Genomic DNA, 20,594 nt, shown 5'->3' with positions numbered 1-20,594 from the left:
GATAATTTATAATTTTAATACTTTATAATTTTTCTTGGGAGGGCAATTGCCCCCCCTGCCTCCCCCCAAATGACGCCTCTGTACATACATACATACACACACTCGCGCAGTCAGGAAGGTTCATACCGAAAGGAGAAAAAATAAACATCAACAATACAAAACAATACAATACAATACAAAACAATAAAATACAAAACGATACAATGAAATTGTGTGTGTGTTACTTATTACTACTACAATTTTGAGATGTTATCGATGACACCTTGTCACGCACACACACATACATACACACACACACACACATCACATATGGTTATAAATATTGTATGTGCATGTTTATAATACGTTTGTATGTATGAGTACGTGGTTATGTGTTTTTGGTTTTTGTGAATTAATGTGTATGTGAATGTGTGTGTTTGTGTGTGGTGTGTATGTGTGTGTTTGTGTGTGGTGTGTGTGTGTGTAATTGTGACACACGACATTTGGTGGCGGGTAGGTGATATGTTGATATGTCCTTTTTTCAAGTGCTTTTGTCCTTGCTGATGTATGGTGGTGTGTGTTTTTGTTGATGGTCGTGTGTTGTTAGGGTTGTTGATGTTGTTGTTGATGCTGTCGTTTTTGTTGTGTTTGTTGCTATTGTTGTTGTTTTTGTTTTATTGTCGTTGTTGTTGTTGTTGTTTTTGTTGTTGTTGTTTTTGTTGTTGTTGTTTTTTGTTTTATTGTTGTTTCTGTTTTATTGTTGTTTTTGTTTTATTGCTGTTGCTGATGTTCATGTGCTTTTTCTATAAAGAACACAATGCAACATTTTTACCAAAAAACATCAACAAATGTCACACGATTGTTGAATCTTTGTTTTTCAATCTAGGGTCGTGCACCGACAGGACATATTGATGTTGAAACAATTAACCCTTAATTTCACTCACTGATTTTATCAAGATGGTTTTTGCTTGCCTGTTTTAGTTCATCTGTATTTGTTTGATTGTCTTTGTCTATTTGTTTGTTTGTTCGTTCGTGCTATTTTATTTGTTTGTTCGGTTGTTTATTTTGTTTATGTTTGCTTGATTTTGTTTGTTTGTGTGTGTGCTTATGTACATAGACAAAATTATATACCGAGTTCAAATTACCTATCTTTTTTTACTGTTTATTTCATCAGTGAGATGATAATATAAAACTTCATTAAGCAATCTCCGATTGCATTTGTATCGTTTAATGAAAAAATGAAGCACAATGGAACGTAATATGTATGAAATAATCCGGCTAAACTGATGTAGTTATTAATACTAATATTAATAATATTGATTAGTATTCACTTCAATTGTTTCACTTATATGTGCATGTGTTTGTGTGTGAGCTTTTGTGAGATATGTATGTGTGGATGAATGTATGCATGTGAAGTGTGTGTGTGTGTGTGTACGTGTGTATGCATGTTTGTATGTTTGTCTGTCTGTGTTTCTTATCAGTGACACATGTAACACAAGTGATTGTTTGTGCTGTTCGCATGTTTGTTCATATGTCGAGGTTTTCGTATAAATTTATCTCTGTCTGTGTGTTTGAGTGTGTTTATGCTTATGTATGTATATTCATTATGTATATATGCGTTCGTGTGTGTTTGTAATTACATGAGTTTGTGTGAGTTATGAGTTGTTACTTGAATATAAACATCGCAACTCAATAACACATTTTCTATATGAGTATCACAGCTTAACGTTCAGTAATTTTTCTAAATGAATCCAGATAAAAACTAATCGCTGAAGATAACTAAATGTAATTAAAATAAAATAAAACATAAGAAAAAATACAAATTAATATCATATAGATAAATAAAACTAGGGAACATGACATATTTAAACTTTAAAGTCAGTCAAAAGGCCGTTAAACCAGTAGCCCGTGCAACTGAAGGCTTGAAGGAAAAGCACAAAACGAATCGATGAAAACTCTTCAAAACGTTATCAAGTACAGCGATTACAACTGGAAAATCTGCTGAGACCTCGAGATAGTTGCTCTGCTTCTTGGAATGCAGTTGGGGTACACGAAGCACATGTGCTTCGTGTATCTTTGGAACAGTCGTGATTATGCAAACCACCATCTAGTGAAAGACTGACCTGCGCGAGTTGATCAATTGGTTGAAAATTTGATAGTGGCACACAAAAACATGGTTTGTAGAATGCCCTTAAAATTCATTCTCTTCATTTACATCTCAGATTTTTTCCTGTCAATCTAGAAGCTGTTACTGACAAACAGCAGTGGATGATTCCACCAGGAAATTTTGGCTATAGAACACCGTTAGTATGGTGGATTTCTGTTGATTTATACAGCCTGAAAGTTACATAATATTTATAATTGAATATAAGCGTAAGACATCACCATCAAGAAAATACTCCTAAATCATAGACGTTCAATTAAATTAATTATAACATTTACTATTTAATGATTTTATTCGACTAATACAATCATTAAATGTACCTGATTTGTTTTAAATGATGGCCCTAAATATTTAAGTAAATTGAACATAGGTTAAATTTGGCTATAAGATTAAAAAGTTTTTATCTATAACATTAAAACTTGACGTTGTAAAATTAAAAAGTGGCAGATTTGTAATCAGTAAACCTGAATTACCCTAGAACACCTAAAAAAGTCTGGGTGGCAAAATACTTGTTTCCCAGTGTAAACAATAGAATTGAATGAACGGATGGAGATGAATAAATGTCACTGCTGTATCAACTCAACGACCAAGTGGTGATCAAGTGTACATTAATTCATTCATAAAAGCTCACAAACCAATATGTATTTGCTCACACATACACACACACACACTCACACATACACACACACACACACATATATATATATATATATATATATATATATATATATATATATGTTGGTAATAGACCATAATTTTTACAATATTCTATAAATTCTACCGAATATATGTATATATATATATATATATATATATATATATATATACATGCATGCATATATACACACATGCATACATGCATACATACATACATACATTCACATGTTGGTATCAAGTGAATTCATTCCAACGTTAATGTTTCTATATTAATCTTTTTTCAATGTATAACTTGTTCACTTATCTGACCACTATCATATTTAAAATCATCATCGGAGTCATCATCATTATCAACTTATCAAAGTGTCAACGTTGTCAACAGCTCTATCATCGCCATCATCATACGAAGTATCATCATCATTGTTGTCAACCGCATTCAATACCATCCACACAATTTACCACCATCATTACTATAGTCACATTTTCTGGCTTGCATCAGTTTCATATTAGCCATTTCACACACGCACACGCACGCACGCACACGCACACAAACACACACTACTCACACAAACACATACTACTCACAAACGCACACGCACACACGCACACACATAGATAGATAAACATAGAGAGGCAGAAGATAGGCAAGAGTGAATCTTTAATCACGCATGGCTGCCCGCCAGTGGGACGAACTGATGGATATTTGAAAATGATGATGATAATGATAATGATGTGGATGATGAGGATGATGAGGATGATGATGACATTCAGTAACATCAGTAACGATGATGATGATGATAATAACGGTGACGAACTTGATGACTATGACATGATAATGTTAATGACGTTGTTAGAATTTTCGTAGATAGTGATGCTAAACACGATGATAATGATGATGATGATGACGACGATGATGATGATGATGAAAATATAGCGGCAATTAAAGGAATGCGGATGTTAAAAATTGTAACAAAAATATTAATAATAACGATGATGATCACAGTAAAACCAGCTGACAAACATACAAACAGATACAAACACATACAAACAATCACAAGGACAAAAAAAGTCAGTCAACCAAACATACAGGGACAAACATGCAAACAGACAGACATACAGACGAGCACAAACATGCAGACAGACAGACAGTAGTTGTAATGTTACAGCCCAACAAAATAGTTTACAAGCCTGTGTGTCATCTTCAAAGTTGAACCGTTACTGGGGTAACCATAATGTTTCGACCTATCTGTACATATAACTGTTTTCATTTTGCTGTTTGTTGTTGTTGTTGTTATAGTTGTTGTTGTTCTCAAGCTCGTTGTTATTTATATTTGTGTTAATGCTTTTTTTTGTTTGTTTGTCTGCTTTTTTCCAATAACGTCACGATTTATATCGTCCTAACATTAACTATGAAGAAAACGACAGTAGAGCATCCACCACCAGTAACAATATCAACAACAACATCAACAACGTCAAAAACAACAGCAGCAGCAGCAAGACGACATAACGGTTCATCGGGCTTTCCATTGATACTTTGATCCAAGCCACCCACCCTAACGACTGTCACAACTGCAAAATATTTTATTAATTTCGACGCAATGATAATAACGTTGAATTGAATAAAAAGATTATCGATTGTATTAGTAATGTTATCTGCGGTTATGACATCAACGTCATTAATAGCTAATTAATTAATTAATTAATTAATTAATTAGTTAGTTAATTAATAGTTTTCCGTAATTCACTTTGGAATAAAATAAATACTACTTGTAGTTTAATTAGTCAGACATGTTGTCAAATCAGCAACGTTAAAACACGCCATACATTACACGGCATAAAAAAATGCACAATACTTTTAAAAATACACACCACACAGATTGTATATTAAACAATTACAAATGGACAGACATTGGAGAAATTAATAACAATCCGAAATTACTAACAATCCACACACACACACACACACACACACACACACACCACACACACACACACACACACACACATATATATATATATATATATATACACACATACATACACACATACACATTCACACACTACATTCTTCATACACACTCCACACACTTCACACCCGGCAAAACAAACAGAGGAAAAAAACTGATGCCTGCTCGCGCCATCGTTTGTTATGTTCAATTGAATTCCATTTGAGTGGAGCATTTGCTTGTTGCTGATGTTGTTGGAGTTGTTGCTGGTTTTATTACTAATTAATGTTATTGTTGCTGGAGTTTTTTTGTTGTTGTCGTTATCGCTACAATCCATGTGTCCTTATGTGTTTTTGTGGTTTGACAACAGATGTTAATGTTGTTTGCTATTACTGGATTGTCGTTGTTTTTGAGTTTCTTTTTAAAATAAAATCTGAAAATATTGTTGTTGTTGTAAATGTAAAAATTACCGTCTTTGTTGTGGACACTGTTGTTATAATGTAACCTAAACTTTGGGACGTTGTCATTCTTATCATCATCATCATCATCAACAAAAACAACATGTTGTGCTGGATGTGTTTGTGTGTCGTGTTTGTCCAACTGTAACAATCGTTCATCCAACTTTTCCATTCTGCTATTATTCATTAATTATTTTGTTAACACTTTCACATCATTGCAAACACACTAACATTTACATTCACCCACACATGCACTCACACACACACACACACACACTTACACACACACATGCACACACGCGCAAGTATATTTTCACACGTTCATTCTAACAAACAAGCGCACGCGCACTACCTTATAAATGCTCAGCAGTCAATTGTTTAATTTAGTTTTTGATACTAATGTGCGTTTGTTTGTATCCGTGTGGTGTGTGTGTGGTGTGTGGTGTGTGTGCGTGGTGTGTGTGTGCGTGCGTGCGTGTGGTGTGTGATATTGTACTTGACTCTGTTTGCTCAGCGTCAAATCGTCACACACGTACATTAAGATGATGATGATGATGATGTTGATGATGATGATGATGATGATGATGATGATGATGATGATGATGATGTTGATGATGATGATGATGATGATGATGATGATGATAAGCTAGAGACAGAGAAGGAAAATGATGACAACGATGATGAGAGTGTTGGTGATGATCGCATCATTGTGATGATAAATACATAATGAAGCAAGAACCTGCTGTTTTGCTGCATGAAATCAATGCTATAAAAAGTTAAAACCTGCATACATACAAACGCACACACACATACAAAACGCACTCAAGTTAGCACAACTACCGCAACACAGAGCAACAAAAAAGACGAAAAACAATGCAAAATCACATATTGTACATGAGAGCATCTCATACAAGCATTATTTATGCAAGATCACACACACGCACGCACACACAAACACACATGCTATACTTTATTTGGTCTTATGCGTCAACACGGAGTTATATCAAATTATACTAATCAACAAGCACACAAACAACAGCAAAAAATTAGTTATAGTAAGATAAAGAAATAAATGGAGAGAGAGAGAGAGAGAGAGAGAGAGAGAGAAAGAGAGAGTGATGAAAAGAAAGAGAGCAATAAAACAAGAGAGATACATGATCATGCGAACAGGAAGAAGCACACACACACGCGCACACACGCACGCACACACGCCAGCATCTGATCTGACGTTGGAAGAAACGAACCAACGCGAACGAAATAAATAAATCAAACGGCTTGATATGTCGTGTGTGACTTATTGTGCTCAACTTATACACACACACACACACACACACACACACACACACACACACACACACACACACACACACACAGACAAACATCTTGAATGTATATATATATATGTTTATACATATGTATATGTTTATACAGATGTACATATGTACTTAAACATAAGTACACTCGAATATATTTATTATCATATATATATTATATTATATATATATATACATGTGTGTATGTATGTGTATACATATATATATAAGAAGAATATGTAATGAGGCTAATGAACGGTGAAATGACCGCGCAACTGACCAAGCGAATAATTAACTCGTTGAATAAATTAACCCAACCATCGAACGAACAAATGCATAAATGAACAAACAAATGAACATATATATGAACAAGCAAACATAGAAACATACATATGAACACATACACACAAATTAACACGCATAGAAACACACAAACACATGAACAAAAAAGTAAATGAACAAACAAATGATTTAACAAATATATAAACAAACAAACAAATGAACAGATGAAGAAGGGCGAATTGCTAAATAAACATACAAACAAATAATCATACGTGCAAACAAATAAACCAATCCGCAAACCAAAGAACATGGGAACAGAAAAATAAAATCGAAGTAGCAAAACAATACAGGAAATAACCAACTTAATTCATTTCACATTGTATGAACCAGAGACTTTAAACAATCCGAAGAATTACTTGTTGATTATTTTGTTCTCTAAGAAATACATTATCGTTACCGGCAACAGACTGACCACGAACACACTTACAACAATATTGGTAGCAACAACAACAACATCGTCAAAAACAATAATGGCAAAATTGACTTCAATAGCGAACCCTTTATTTCAAAGTCCATCTCTCAATGCCATCTCAAAAACAACAACAACGCAACAATGCACAATAACGTGCAAACATCAACATCAAAGAAACAATAGTTTACATCTGGTCAGTTGATGTTTGCTGACCACTCCATCAACAATTGATGACCACTGCCAACTACAACTCAAACATTAGCAGCAGCTACGGCAGCAGCAGCAACCACAGCCACTTCAGTAACTGCTACAATAACATCACTTTATACCAAAATAAGAGTAGTTACAACCGCAAAAACTAATATTTACGACATCATCAAAAAATGTTACGGTCAACAACATCAAATTAGCTACTGACACCTAACGATTAATTGTCTTGAAGATAAAACACAACAAAGAATTATTATTTCATATGTTGCTCTCGAATTTCCCATTAACGCTCTTCACATATTTACTTTCACATGAACATCACATCACATAGTTATTATTTCAACACACGCACGCACACGCAAGCACACACGCAGAGGCTTAGCCAGGGTATTTTGCACCCGGGGACAAACTATAAAATTGGCGCCTCCCTTCTCCATGTTTAATCACATTTTTTATTGCATTAACATTGTAAAAATTATTGTTTACAAAAACAATTCAAATTTTAATGGAACATTGTATTTAAAGAGAAAACATAAATATACAAATATTAACATATGATTCAGTCACTGTCAAAGATAATTTACATAGTTTACTCTTATTGTAAAAAGATTTGTCTGCCTCATTTTGATGCCCCTGTGCTTGACGCCCGGGGGCGTATGTGCAAATTAAAAAAAATTGGATAGAAATAAGTCCAACCGACACCAAGTCTCTCAGAAACTGTCAAACATTGTAGTCTCCCACATCGAGAAATAATCTCACATCTTAAAAATATAAAATAATCTATCTTCCACTGTACAAAATTTTCTTTAGTCACAAATTGACTGAAATAGTTTTAATAAACTGACGTAGTTTTGACGCACCAAACAACGCCAAACATCAATCTATAAGTTGGTCAAGTTTTATGAGTTGACTAATTTTATTTTGATCGGATGTTCAAGTGTGTTGTCATAAGTTGAGATAGAAATTGAGAGAGAGAGAGAGAGAGAGAGAGAGAAAAGAAAGAGAGAGAGAGAGAGGTACATTCATCTAGTTTATGATGAACATTCATTTTTACGTTATGTGTGCTTCAAAACGTTCTTACCTGCTGAAATTTTGAAGTGGTTTCTCGCAAGTATTCATCGGAAGGTTACTTGGCAGTCTGTACGGTTGTTTGTGTTAGTCTTAATCAGTTGCGTAGTTCTGGGCCGGTAACATATGTGTCAATGTATTGATGAGTTAATAATATTTATTGTTCTCGGTGAAGTGTCATAAAGATTTGTTGAAGAATGAAATTGATGATATCAGAATTTAATCAAAATAGACTTTTTTTTTATTTTTATTTGTAATTTCATAATAACTTTGGTAAACTACTAATTGAAAATGAAATTAAATAATATTTCTTTACAAAGATATTTTAAATAATCTTTTTGATGATTTCAGGTCTTTACTTGAGTGAATTCTTCATGAGAAGAGAACCTAGAATATATAAGAGTTAAAGCACACAGTGTGTGTGTGTGTGTGTGTGTGTGTGTGTGTGTATGTGTGTGTGTGTGTGTGTGTTTACTACATACATGACATTTCATTTCATCCATCAGAACTTGTTCATAGTTTGAAAAAAATCAACTCCTGTGTATTATAATAATACATTGTAAAATTTATATCATACTAGGAGTCAGGTTGAAAATAAATAATTAAGTATAAAAGTTACGAACATGCATAAGAACGATAGTACGTGCGAACAATAAATGTATGCGCTGTATGGATAAAGAGCAACTCGCAAACGAATAATGAAGATGCATATTTAACTAGCACTACCCTTACTCTTAACTTTTCATACGAAACGAACCAATTAGGATTGTAAGTTATATACATGGTTATATACATACACACCTACAAAAATTTTTTTTATCAACATTAAATAAATAAATGTTGGATATATTTTTGTTTAACCTTGAAGGTTATTGTGTAAACATTGTTTTGCAGATTTGTAGATTGTTTCAATTTTTTTTTTCAAAAGCCAAACTTTATTGGCATGGTGACAATATGTTATAAACAGCCTATCGTCTGTGTTTTTGTTTGATGATTTTGTAATGGTAACGGATGCACATACTATAATAGCTGTTTCATGCAATGTTCGTAGAAAACATGTGTCGGCTCTATTGTGTGTGTGTGTGTGTGTGTGTGTGTGTGTGTATGTGTGTGTTGTGTGTTTGTGTGTGTAGTTGTGCACGCTGAGCTTGTTATTTGTTTATTTTTATATATAAAAAAGTGAATTTCAACCATATCCTCCCAGAAATTATTCTTTTTTGTTTATAATGAAATTTTGTTATATACCAATAATTTGTTTACATTAATTAAAATAAGTTAACAAACTAGAATTTCAGAGTAGAAAAACCTGCAAAGACGGTTTTAATAATAATTATTATCTATTTTAATCTTTGGGGAATATTCCTTCCTAATGAATTCACCAAATTAATATAAACATTAAAGTGCCAGCAATGATCAATTATAATGTAGATATCTGTTGCTGTCGTTTTGTACGTTGTCTTCTCTTACCTATCAGAAAAAAGTTGAAGAAACGTTAATAAATGAATTAATATGCATCAGTTGCCAGTTTACGAAGACCTGGTGTTGTAACGTTGTACTTCGAGATGAAGTTATTAGGAAAATTAAAATTAAGCCTTTTTAATTTTTTAACGTTTATTTTGTTCCTGAATGCCAGCGATTATCTGGATTTCTTTAAAAAAGCTTGTAAATATGCTGATATAAACGAGAGAATTATACTGCTTGATGAATGTTTGCTCGAGTACAACTCCATTGCAGAAGATCAATCAATTAATGAATTTTTCAAAAAACGTGACAATGTTCCTGAAGTGGTAGCGGCAAACATGAAACTACATAACAATTTTTTTCAAATCCTCAAAGATATGAAAAATCTCAAAATTTTGAAATTAAGTAATAATAGTTTGAAAACGTTGCCGAAAAATAGTATAAACCACCTGACAAGTATACAAGAAATAGAAATCACAAATAATTTGATTGAAAGGATTGAAAAGGAAACTTTTGATGGTTTGTTAAATTTGAGAAAAATAAATTTGAACTTTAACAAAATTGTCTACATTGATCCGCAGACGTTTTTAAACACAACGAGCCTGCCAAACTTGCTAGCCATCCTACTGGTAGGAAACAAATTAGAATCCATCGATGTTTGGCCGATTGTAAGAGGGATTAACATAAATGATACTTACGTGAACGTTGGTGGAAATAAAATTAAAACATTTTCCAACGAATTAGGATGGTATTTCGATTGCTCAATGAGAAAGAAATATGATTTCAAATTTCATTACATTTTGGTAAGCAACGAAATTAAATATCTAAATGATTTTTTTAAATCAATATTCAAAACGGAAGTAGATATTCTGTGCCTCAGAGGGAGAAAGTTTGAAACTAATGCTGTTATAGAAATAGATGATAATAATCCATTCGTTTGTGACTGTGTCGACGGAAATTACCTAACCAAACTTTCATGGCTGACAAGGAGGGATTTCATGGTGAGAGCCCGCTGCATATATCCTTACTTTAAAAAATGGATGACATTGACGGAAAATGAAATGATATGTCCACAGACAACCGTCTCATGTTTAGACGATTGTGTGTGTGATAAAGTAAATAAAATTTCTTATAGAATTGTCTGCTCATCTCTTCAAACCTTACCGGAAAAACTGCCTCTTAGAACTTTAACAACAAAGTACAAAAATCCTTACAATTTGTCTTTAGCCAAATCAAATATTAAACTTGTTGAAGATCATAACTATTTTCAAGATGTAAAGTGGTTAGATATATCAAAAAATGTTGTTAAAAAAATAACATCCGCAGCGTTGAACTCCATTCTAAACATCTCAACTGTGTACCTGCACTCCAACAAGTTGACGACGCTTCCACGAGTTGACGCCGTGAACGTGAAGACAAAAGAATTGAGTCTCCACGACAACAAGTGGGATTGCAACTGCGGGAATGTTTGGTTCAAACGTTGGCTGCAAACATTAAGGAGCAAGAACATTTTGATCGAACCAGATAGCATTTTCTGTCACACACCTCAGTGGTTAGAAAATAGAACAATCTTCACCATTGAAGAGAAAGATTTTTGTTCAAATCCTAATATTAACGAAAAAACATTTCTGGCAGCCGTGCTTGTTCCTATATTTGTTTTACTTCTTATAATCGTTGTTACTTACCAGCTCGTGAGAAGATTCAAAGTGCAGTTGAACACATATCTGAATATCCATCCATTTGACAGAGACGAATGTCTTGGAGAAGATATGATGTTCGATGCATTTATTATCTGTTCCTCCGAAGATCGAATATTCGCTATCAAGTTAACTAAATTTTTAGACCAAAAAGGATATCGCATCTGTTATCACGAAAAAAATTTTCCAGTTGGCATTCCACTGAGAACAATTATCAAGGATGTGGTGATCAAAAGTAAGCGAGTCATCTGTTTGTTGTCCACACGTTTCCTTAAAAGTTCACACTGTTTATTTGAATTTCGAACAGCCCTTGAGAGGAATAAATCTATCAACAAAAACAGGTAACTTGAATTTAGTTATCTCTCAATCTCTAAATAATTTAGATTAATCATTTTCTATATTTCAGGCTGATTGTGCTTCTATTTGCTTCTTTTGAAAAAGTCAGCCAGTCAATGATATCTGACGATGTTCGATTCATATATGACTATCTGAAAATGTATACATACATTGAAGTTGACAGATGTAACAAGTTTATAAACCAACTGATCTACAGCATGCCGTTACATAAAATGGGTTCCCCGCCACATTTTGAATGAATAATTAAAAATTATTTAATTTCTTTTATATCATGAACAATTTTGTAAAATGTTTAATTCAAAGTTTTATTTCAAGCCAATAGTTTAAAAAATTAAACATAGTCCTGTAAGATTCCTTTTAAACATAAATTTATATTTCACGTAAAAACGCTACATTAGTTGATTGTAGAACTACTATTAGTTAATTTTCGTTTTATTATGATGGTAATTTAGATAATTATTTCAAAAATATTACAAACAACGGTTCACTCGTCGTTTTTTAATGAATGGCTTGATAAAAAAATGAAACAACTAATTAATTAAGTAAAAAGTCATAGTTCAAAGGAAAATTAAATTTAAAATAAGTATGAAAAATTTATCAGATGGGATTTTAAAAAGCATTTTGCAGATTCGTTAGCTAGCGTGTTTGCATTAATTACAATTGACTACTAAATAAGCACGTAAGTCGTCACCTGAAAAATGTAAAGCACAGTTAGCTCATCATCACAGCAATGCATATTAATCACACATGACTAGAGGCCCGTTATATTACTTAATAAACCCCGCATCGCGTTCATTTTAAATGAATGAATTTAATGATATTTTCAGTAAGTTTTTCCGAGGTGTGAATCGGATGCCAATAAATATTGCGTTAATGTATTTCATCATTATCTTCATGCCTGTAACAATCGTTGCTACGTCGAATGATTTGGATAATCTCAAAAATCTTTGTGAAGCTGAGTTGATAAACGGTTTATTGGTTTTGAGTAACTGTATCCTGCCTGCCAACCGATCGTCCTATGCTACAAGTTTGAACAACTTTTTGGGAGAATACAAGAATTTAACCGGTATTAAAATTACAAACACAAAACTTTTAAAAATTCCGGAATCATTGCTCTTTCTTCAACAACTGAAACATCTTCATCTGAATAGAAACAATTTAAAAGCTCTTCCAAACAACAGCCTTAATAGATTAGTAAATATTGAAATTATATCAATTACAAACAATTTGTTAGAAAGATTGGATGATGGTACTTTTGATGGATTGTTGAAGTTGAAAGAATTGACTTTGGACTACAATCGAATTCGATATATAGGCACGCATGTCTTCTCGAACATCGCCGGCTCACCAAACTTATTAAAAATCTCAATGGTACAGAATAGATTGGAGAGTGTAGATTCGTGGCCAATTTTCAGAGGAGTAAATTTGAACTCAACAACGATAAATCTTGAAGGCAACCAAATAAGTGAATTCACAAATAATTTGAACTGGCATTTTAACTGCTCGATGAAAAGACGGCACGGTTATAATCTTGAATATATATTGTATAACAATAAAATAAGACATTTAACGGACTTTGCAGCACCTATTTTCAACGCTGACATAGATCTGGTTTGCTTTTTTGCTACAAATAAACATACTGATATTTCTATAAAACTAGACAAGCATAACCCATTCGTGTGTGATTGTGCTGATGTCTCGAACGCTGGGAAAGTAATGAAGATGGGAAGGATTAATTTTATGAACCAGGCTTACTGTTATGAACCTCCAGAACTAAAGAACAGGCTCTGGTTGAGCGTGAAAACCGACGAAATGGTTTGCAATGTTACCGAGATTTCTTGTATTAAAAATTGTTCATGTTTAAAAGAAGCAAAACGATTTTTCAAAATGACGTGCCCATCGTTATTAGAATTGCCTGGATCGCTGCCGAGAAGAGATGTTAAATCCAAATACACCCCCCCTTACAAATTATTATTTGCCAACTCCAAAATTTTGGTGGTTGATTATCAAAGCTATTTTGAAAACGTAAGCTGGTTGGATTTATCAAAAAGTCAAGTAATGAATATATCTGAAGAAGCGTTGAACTCCATTCTAAACATCTCAACTGTGTACCTGCACTCCAACAAGTTGACGACGCTTCCACGAGTTGACGCTGTGAACGTGAAGACAAAAGAATTGAGTCTCCACGACAACAAGTGGGATTGCAACTGTGGAAATGTTTGGTTCAAACGTTGGCTGCAAACATTAAGGAGCAAGAACATTTTGATCGAACCAGATAGCATTTTCTGTCACACACCTCAGTGGTTAGAAAATAGAACAATCTTCACCATTGAAGAGAAAGATTTCTGTTCAAATCCTAATATTAACGAAAAAACATTTCTGGCAGCCGTGCTTGTTCCTATATTTGTTTTACTTCTTATAATCGTTGTTACGTACCAGCTCGTGCGAAGGTTCAAAGTGCAGTTGAATACATATCTGAATATCCATCCACTTGACAGAGACGAATGCCATGGCGAAGATATGATGTTCGATGCATTCATCAGCTGCTCCTATGAAGATCGCCAGTTTGCAAATTCATTGATTAAAACGTTGGAAAGCAGGGGATATTGCATCTGCTACCACGAAAAAGATTTCGTAGGAGGTGTTCCGATAGCAGCGAACATTCAACACGCTGTTCTTTCAAGCAAGAGAACCATTTGTTTGCTGTCTAAGCACTTTTTTGCTAGCCCCTACTGCATGTTCGAGTTCCAGATGGCTCTTGATAGAAACATTCGTGTCAAAAAGAACAGGTTAGTTGATTCATCTTTCCACATTATTGTAGTTGATATTGTTACTTTTCAAAAACATTAATCTTTTTTATCAAATGAAGGTTGATTGTGTTATTGCTGCAAAGTACCGAGCTGGAGGATTGCGTGATGCCAGATGAGATTGTTAGTCACTTACAAACGAATGATTACATTTCAGTCGACAGCTCCAGCAACTACATACGCCACTTGATCTATAACATGCCAGTACAAAAACTTTCGCTGACTAGGAAGAAGGAATATTTTGGTCTTAATTTTGAATATTCCTGATTTTAATTTTGAATTTGTTTTATTTTTTTTTTTGATAATTTTTATCAATTTATTTCTCGTATACGCTTTGTATATCTAATCTTAAATACTGCTATAACTAATTTTAATTGATTGTTATTATCTTTTTTATATTTGCTTTATTCGTTATTTTTGTGGAACTTTACAATCTTTCGATTGTAACACTACTGTAATGCTTCATTACTTACTTACTTAGTGGCGATCGTGCGAGATCCATCGTATTTCTTTGAATGGTGAATGAATGATTAGTTTGTTCCATTACTGTTGGCATTCAAATAAAACGTTATTGAAGTAGAGTGAATGCACAGGAGTGAGAGTCATTGGTTTGTAGGACTGGCGAATGGTAGGTGGGTTTTCTCTCTTCGTGCTGACGTCAACTTCTGGCGCTTCTGATCTATGGTGTGGTTATTGAATCTGAATAAACTATTACAGCCTTACCTCTTAAAATATACTTAAGTCAAAGATTATCATTTATTTTTCTGGATTGATGTCTTGATATATTTTGATCGGATTCTTCCTTTTCGACTGTGATTGATTTTGAAGATGTAATAATAATAACTACATAATTATGAAAAAAAAATTAAAATAAAAATTAAGAAAAAAATATTAAAATTACTGGCACATTATAGCACCATCTTGGGAGTGCAGTGCCGTTAAAATCTTCAAAAAAAAGTTTAAACAAGCAGTTGTGTTTTAAGCGATTGTGTTTATCTGTCAGAGATAAGTGAACCTGAGGAATATCGATAACTTGACGATAGTGCAAGTTAAAACAATATATTAAAAAAATATTTTTTCAATTTAAAAATGAATTATTAATCATGTGAGAAAATGTTATCAATGTTACTTATTTCTTGAAAAATAAAGTCATTCTTATAAACAATTACTAGAGATTTTGGAATTTAGACCTCATTTTTAAACGTGGAGGTTATGTATTTTTGTAATCAACTTAAATTTGCAACTGAGATTGTTGATAAGAGCCCTTGCGAAACCAATATGAGAATGTTTACATTGCTTCTAGGCATACTACTACTACTCAAAAGTTTAAACGTGCACTCGAATAATAATTATTTGTAGTAGGTAAATACATCAGCACGCAACGCTAGTGATAGGTGCACGCTGTTATAAAATTATGTTTGTATATTGAGGCGTCATACATTATAAAATAGCTGAAGTGAGTTCAGGATAGAATCATAATAATTAACTAAATGGTTGACTGTTAATTATTATAACAACTCTAGTTAAATATTATTGGTTTAGTAAACGTCTGAAATCAACACGTTCGTAGCAAGTAGAGACATTTTCTAACGTATGTTAGATATTTTGTTAAAGTAAGAAATGTTGACTCTTTTAAACTTTAAAGTTTTGATGTTAATGCTCCACGCCATGTTTGCAGCTCATTCAAACGATCTCTGCTCATCAGCTGCCTTCAAAAACTGTAGCTCATGTTCCGTTAGTGATTCTTCAATTTATTTGGACGGCTGTTTCGAAGGATTTTCGTGCGGTGACATTGACTCGCAAGCAAATACTGAAGCGAAACAAAAATTCTATGATTTTGAGCAAGAATTATTTCGATTAATTGAGTTAAAATCAAGTGTAACTACTTTAACAGTGCGGAATTCTCCGTTAGCAAACTTTCCATCAATAATTTGTTCGCTGAAGGAGATCTCCATTTTACAGATCGAGCAGAGCTGCATGAAATCTCTTCCCGTTGGTTGCCTCAACAAACTTAAAACTCTAAACAAATTTCTGTTTCCTAATAATCAGATTGAAAATTTGCAAAGAGGTTTGTTTGATGGTCTCAGTAATCTGACTGACATCATTTTAAGTAATAACAAAATCGACAGCGTTGATCATGATGTGTTTTCAAACATGACCGACTTGCTGTCACTGACAACACTGGATTTGAGTTTTAACAAGCTAACGAACGTTGACGCCTGGATTTTCATACGAGCAGTATCCGTCGATCGTTCAACTATCGCTCTCCGGAATAACAAAATCAGTTCTATCACCAACAGAAAGAACTGGTTTCTTCCATGCAAAGCATCGTTAAAAAAGAAAGCTGCGTTTCATTTGGATTTAGTTAAAAATGAGTTGAAACACATCAGTGACTTACTAATTTTTTTCCCAAAAATGGTAGACGCCGCTTGTCTTTTTGGTGTGAAATATCACAGTCCAGTAAATATAGAATTGGATGGGAATGCTATTGTTTGCGATTGCGTTGATTATCCCATAATAAAACTCATCAAAGGTGCTCGTTATGTTTCATTTTTTGATGGCATGCACTGCCGAAACCCCCCTCATCTGATGAACAGGAAACTCTTCACCGTTCCCCTTGATGAGTACCAGTGCGAATTGACACCCTGTCCAGACGGCTGCTACTGTATGGAGATACCTCACGAAAGAGGCATATATGTTAATTGCACTTCCAATCATCTTCAATCTTTGCCTTTATTTATGCCTACGAAAACAAAAGTGATTACATCAATTACTTACAATTTATCTTTCGTTGCTAACTCGATCGCTTCTATTGAAAGCCGTTCTTATTTTAATAAAACTCTGATGTTGGATCTTAGTTTCAATAAAATTGACAAACTAGATGACCGTGAATTAGAATCTCTTAGTTTAATCAAAGAATTACACTTACATTCTAACTATTTAACAACGGTTCCTAATTATTTTTTACAAAATAATACAATCAAGCTAAAAGTAATAAGTTTGCATAACAACTCGTGGGATTGTTCATGTCAAAATAAATGGTTGAAATGGTGGATGATAGATTTGAAGAACAAAAGTATCACCCTGTTGAATCCCAACGGCATTCTGTGCAAAACGCCAGCAAGACTTTCTGACAGGAACATATTCTCAATTGAAGATGTGGAATTTTGTCACGATCCTTTCCAAATGGAAATCAATAAGACTTTGGCAAGTGTACTGGTTCCAGTATCAATCATTTTAGTGGTTGCGGTCCTACTATTGTTTATAGTTAGGAAGTTCAAAGTAGAAATAAATGCGTACTTGAAGGTGCACCCTTTTGATAGAGACGAATGCAGAGGGGAGCACATGAAGTTTGATGTTTTTGTCAGCTGTGCTTACTCAGACCGTGAACAAGGAATTGAACTTGTTCGGATGATGGAGGTCAAAGGTTACCGCGTGTGTTACCACGAAAAAGATTTCGTTGGTGGAAGATCAATTGCTAGCAACATCGTTGAAGCGATTGCCTGCAGCAAGAGAGTTGTTTGTCTCATGACGGTCCATTTCATCAACAGTTCATACTGCATGTTTGAATTCAGAACCTCGCTGCAAAGAAATGTTCAACTGAACCGTGAAAGATTGATCGCCATATTGGATGATTCGTTAAGAGTGGATAAAACAACGTTGCCGAACGACGTGTACCAATTCCTCACCTCACACACTTACATTGAATTTTCAACCAGTAACAAATGGATCAATCAACTTTTTTACAACTTGCCGATCCACTCGTCGGAGAACAATCTTCAGCAGGTATCTCTCGGAATGTCAGCCGACGACGACATCTTGTTGTCAGTTTGATTAATAAAATAATTAACATTTTTTACGTTCATTTTTGAAAGAAAAGGATTGTACTCATATTTTGTCTGTAAAACCATTCTATGTGGAATGTGAACCAGATAATTTTCCTGTGCTAGTTGTTGCCTTGCTTCAAATGGATGGAGTAGGTGGTTTTTATTGCCATGTCCAAAAACAGCTAAATGCAATTTTGATTTTCAGATCTTTTATTTATTTATACTTTTGAGTTTTGAATCTCTTCTTTGTCTTTCTTTCTTTGTCTTTCTTTCTTTCTATCTCTCTCACTCTTTCTCTTCTTCTTCCTTTTTCTCTTTCATCTTGTTTTTTTTTCCTTACATTACATCTTTTTTTATCTATGCTTTACCTTCTTGTATGTAAGAATGGTATATCTTCTTATATTAATTACAAAATTTATACTCACATATAAGAATGTGTTTGATCGATTTCACTTAATCAGGCTCGCACGTTTCAACTTTGTATTTATACACATTCATTTCTCGTGTATATTATTTGGTAATTTTTTTTATAAAATGAAACATTTTAAATACAAATTTACAATGGGTGACAAATTTTTATGACGCTAAATCATAATTATTTTTGAATATTAATTATCTCAAATTTGTGTTATAACATTTATTTAAAACTATTAATAATATTTAAGTAAATACCTTAGTAGAATTTTAATAGATTTTGAATAATTTCAACATGTAAGGTTGATATTTTCGAGTAGAAACAAAGTAAACTGGTAGCCAGTATAGTATAGTGTGGTAATAAACCGGTATAATGTATAATAATGTATAGTAATACCACACGCACACACACGCGTGCACACACACACACGCACACACACATGCATCTTTTGTTTTCCGTTTGTGAGTTTTGCCAGGCGTCATGAATCTGTTGAGTCAACAAATCTCAGGAGTCAGCTTGTATGGATGAAAGTGATGCTACAAGAGTACTCGAAAAGGCTCGCAATGTCACAGATATGCACTTCAAATTTAACTTCCTGGTGTTATTGCTTATTTTTTCATATTATTTTGGTATTTATCTATTCTTATTTGACGAATCTATTGAAATAATACATTTCAAATCATCAAAAATATATTTTATTTATATCATTAATTCGATAATGTTAATATCACATCATATCTGAATCACAAATAATTTAAGCCCGATAAATAAGATAAGACATTATTGATCGACCATCATTTGTGAATCTTTATAATTTATAGAGGAAGAAGGGAAATCCCCCCAAACATGGCAATATAGGTATGATGATTGGCAAAAACTAAATTGTAGTATAGGTCAATAATGGAACTTTTCCAGTTCAATGATCATCAACATTTAAATATAATCTTTTAGCGAACATATACATATAAATACATATATATAGCTGGTCCTAAAATTTGGACAGAACTTGTACCTTCCCATTTAAAAGCCTTTATAAACCTACAACATTTCAAATCAAAATTCCGTGCTTTTTTATTGACACTGGACCTCGACTCCATCACCTAATACTCTATTTTGAATACGTGAGAACAAATGAAGCGGATGAATGGTCTTTATGAATGGTTAAACATTCATATGTTTATATAAGTACTGAACGAACATTTATATATTTATAAGTTTTTATATGCATAAAACGAACATTTATTTATTTATCTTCACTTATCTTTTTCCTTCCGTAATTTTCCTTCATTTCATTACTATTCATGTATCTACCTGCGGTGGCCACCACAAGACATACAGTCTTATTCGGTCTCAGCATATTCAACTTCATAACATTTATTTACTTATTTGATACGTTGTAGTTTATGAATAAACTTTGAAAATGAAATATATATATATATATATATATATATATATATTTCATTTCATTATATATATATATA

General features: G+C 33.3%; 4 protein-coding genes across 4 annotated transcripts; all 4 read left to right on the top strand.

The window, feature by feature from the left end:
* Positions 1-10,111: 10,111 nt before the first annotated feature.
* On the top strand, positions 10,112-12,303 carry HELRODRAFT_160742 (hypothetical protein; the record flags this gene model as incomplete). Its single annotated transcript, XM_009017681.1, has 3 exons — positions 10,112-11,942; positions 12,015-12,048; positions 12,114-12,303. The coding sequence occupies 3 exons, from the start codon at positions 10,112-10,114 to the stop codon at positions 12,301-12,303; spliced, it is 2,055 nt and encodes a 684-aa protein (XP_009015929.1).
* A 2,275-nt stretch (positions 12,304-14,578) lies between these two features.
* Positions 14,579-14,860, top strand: HELRODRAFT_147478 (hypothetical protein; the record flags this gene model as incomplete). Its single annotated transcript, XM_009017680.1, has 1 exon — positions 14,579-14,860. A coding segment is annotated over one exon (282 nt), but the record flags the coding sequence as incomplete, so codon positions are not given.
* A 1,931-nt stretch (positions 14,861-16,791) lies between these two features.
* HELRODRAFT_145859 (hypothetical protein) lies at positions 16,792-17,931 on the top strand (the record flags this gene model as incomplete). The annotated part of the gene is made up of 2 exons (XM_009017679.1): positions 16,792-16,981; positions 17,864-17,931. Coding segments are annotated over 2 exons (258 nt in total), but the record flags the coding sequence as incomplete, so codon positions are not given.
* Positions 17,932-18,297: 366 nt separating this feature from the next.
* Positions 18,298-18,513, top strand: HELRODRAFT_148022 (hypothetical protein; the record flags this gene model as incomplete). The annotated part of the gene is made up of 1 exon (XM_009017678.1): positions 18,298-18,513. A coding segment is annotated over one exon (216 nt), but the record flags the coding sequence as incomplete, so codon positions are not given.
* Between the last annotated feature and the right edge of the window lie 2,081 nt (positions 18,514-20,594).

The sequence above is a fragment of the Helobdella robusta genome (assembly GCF_000326865.2).
Source record: "Helobdella robusta unplaced genomic scaffold HELROscaffold_2, whole genome shotgun sequence".
NCBI lineage: Eukaryota > Metazoa > Annelida > Clitellata > Rhynchobdellida > Glossiphoniidae > Helobdella > Helobdella robusta.
Note: the sequence above shows the minus strand (reverse complement) of the source record. Positions and strands in the feature narration are given on the sequence as shown.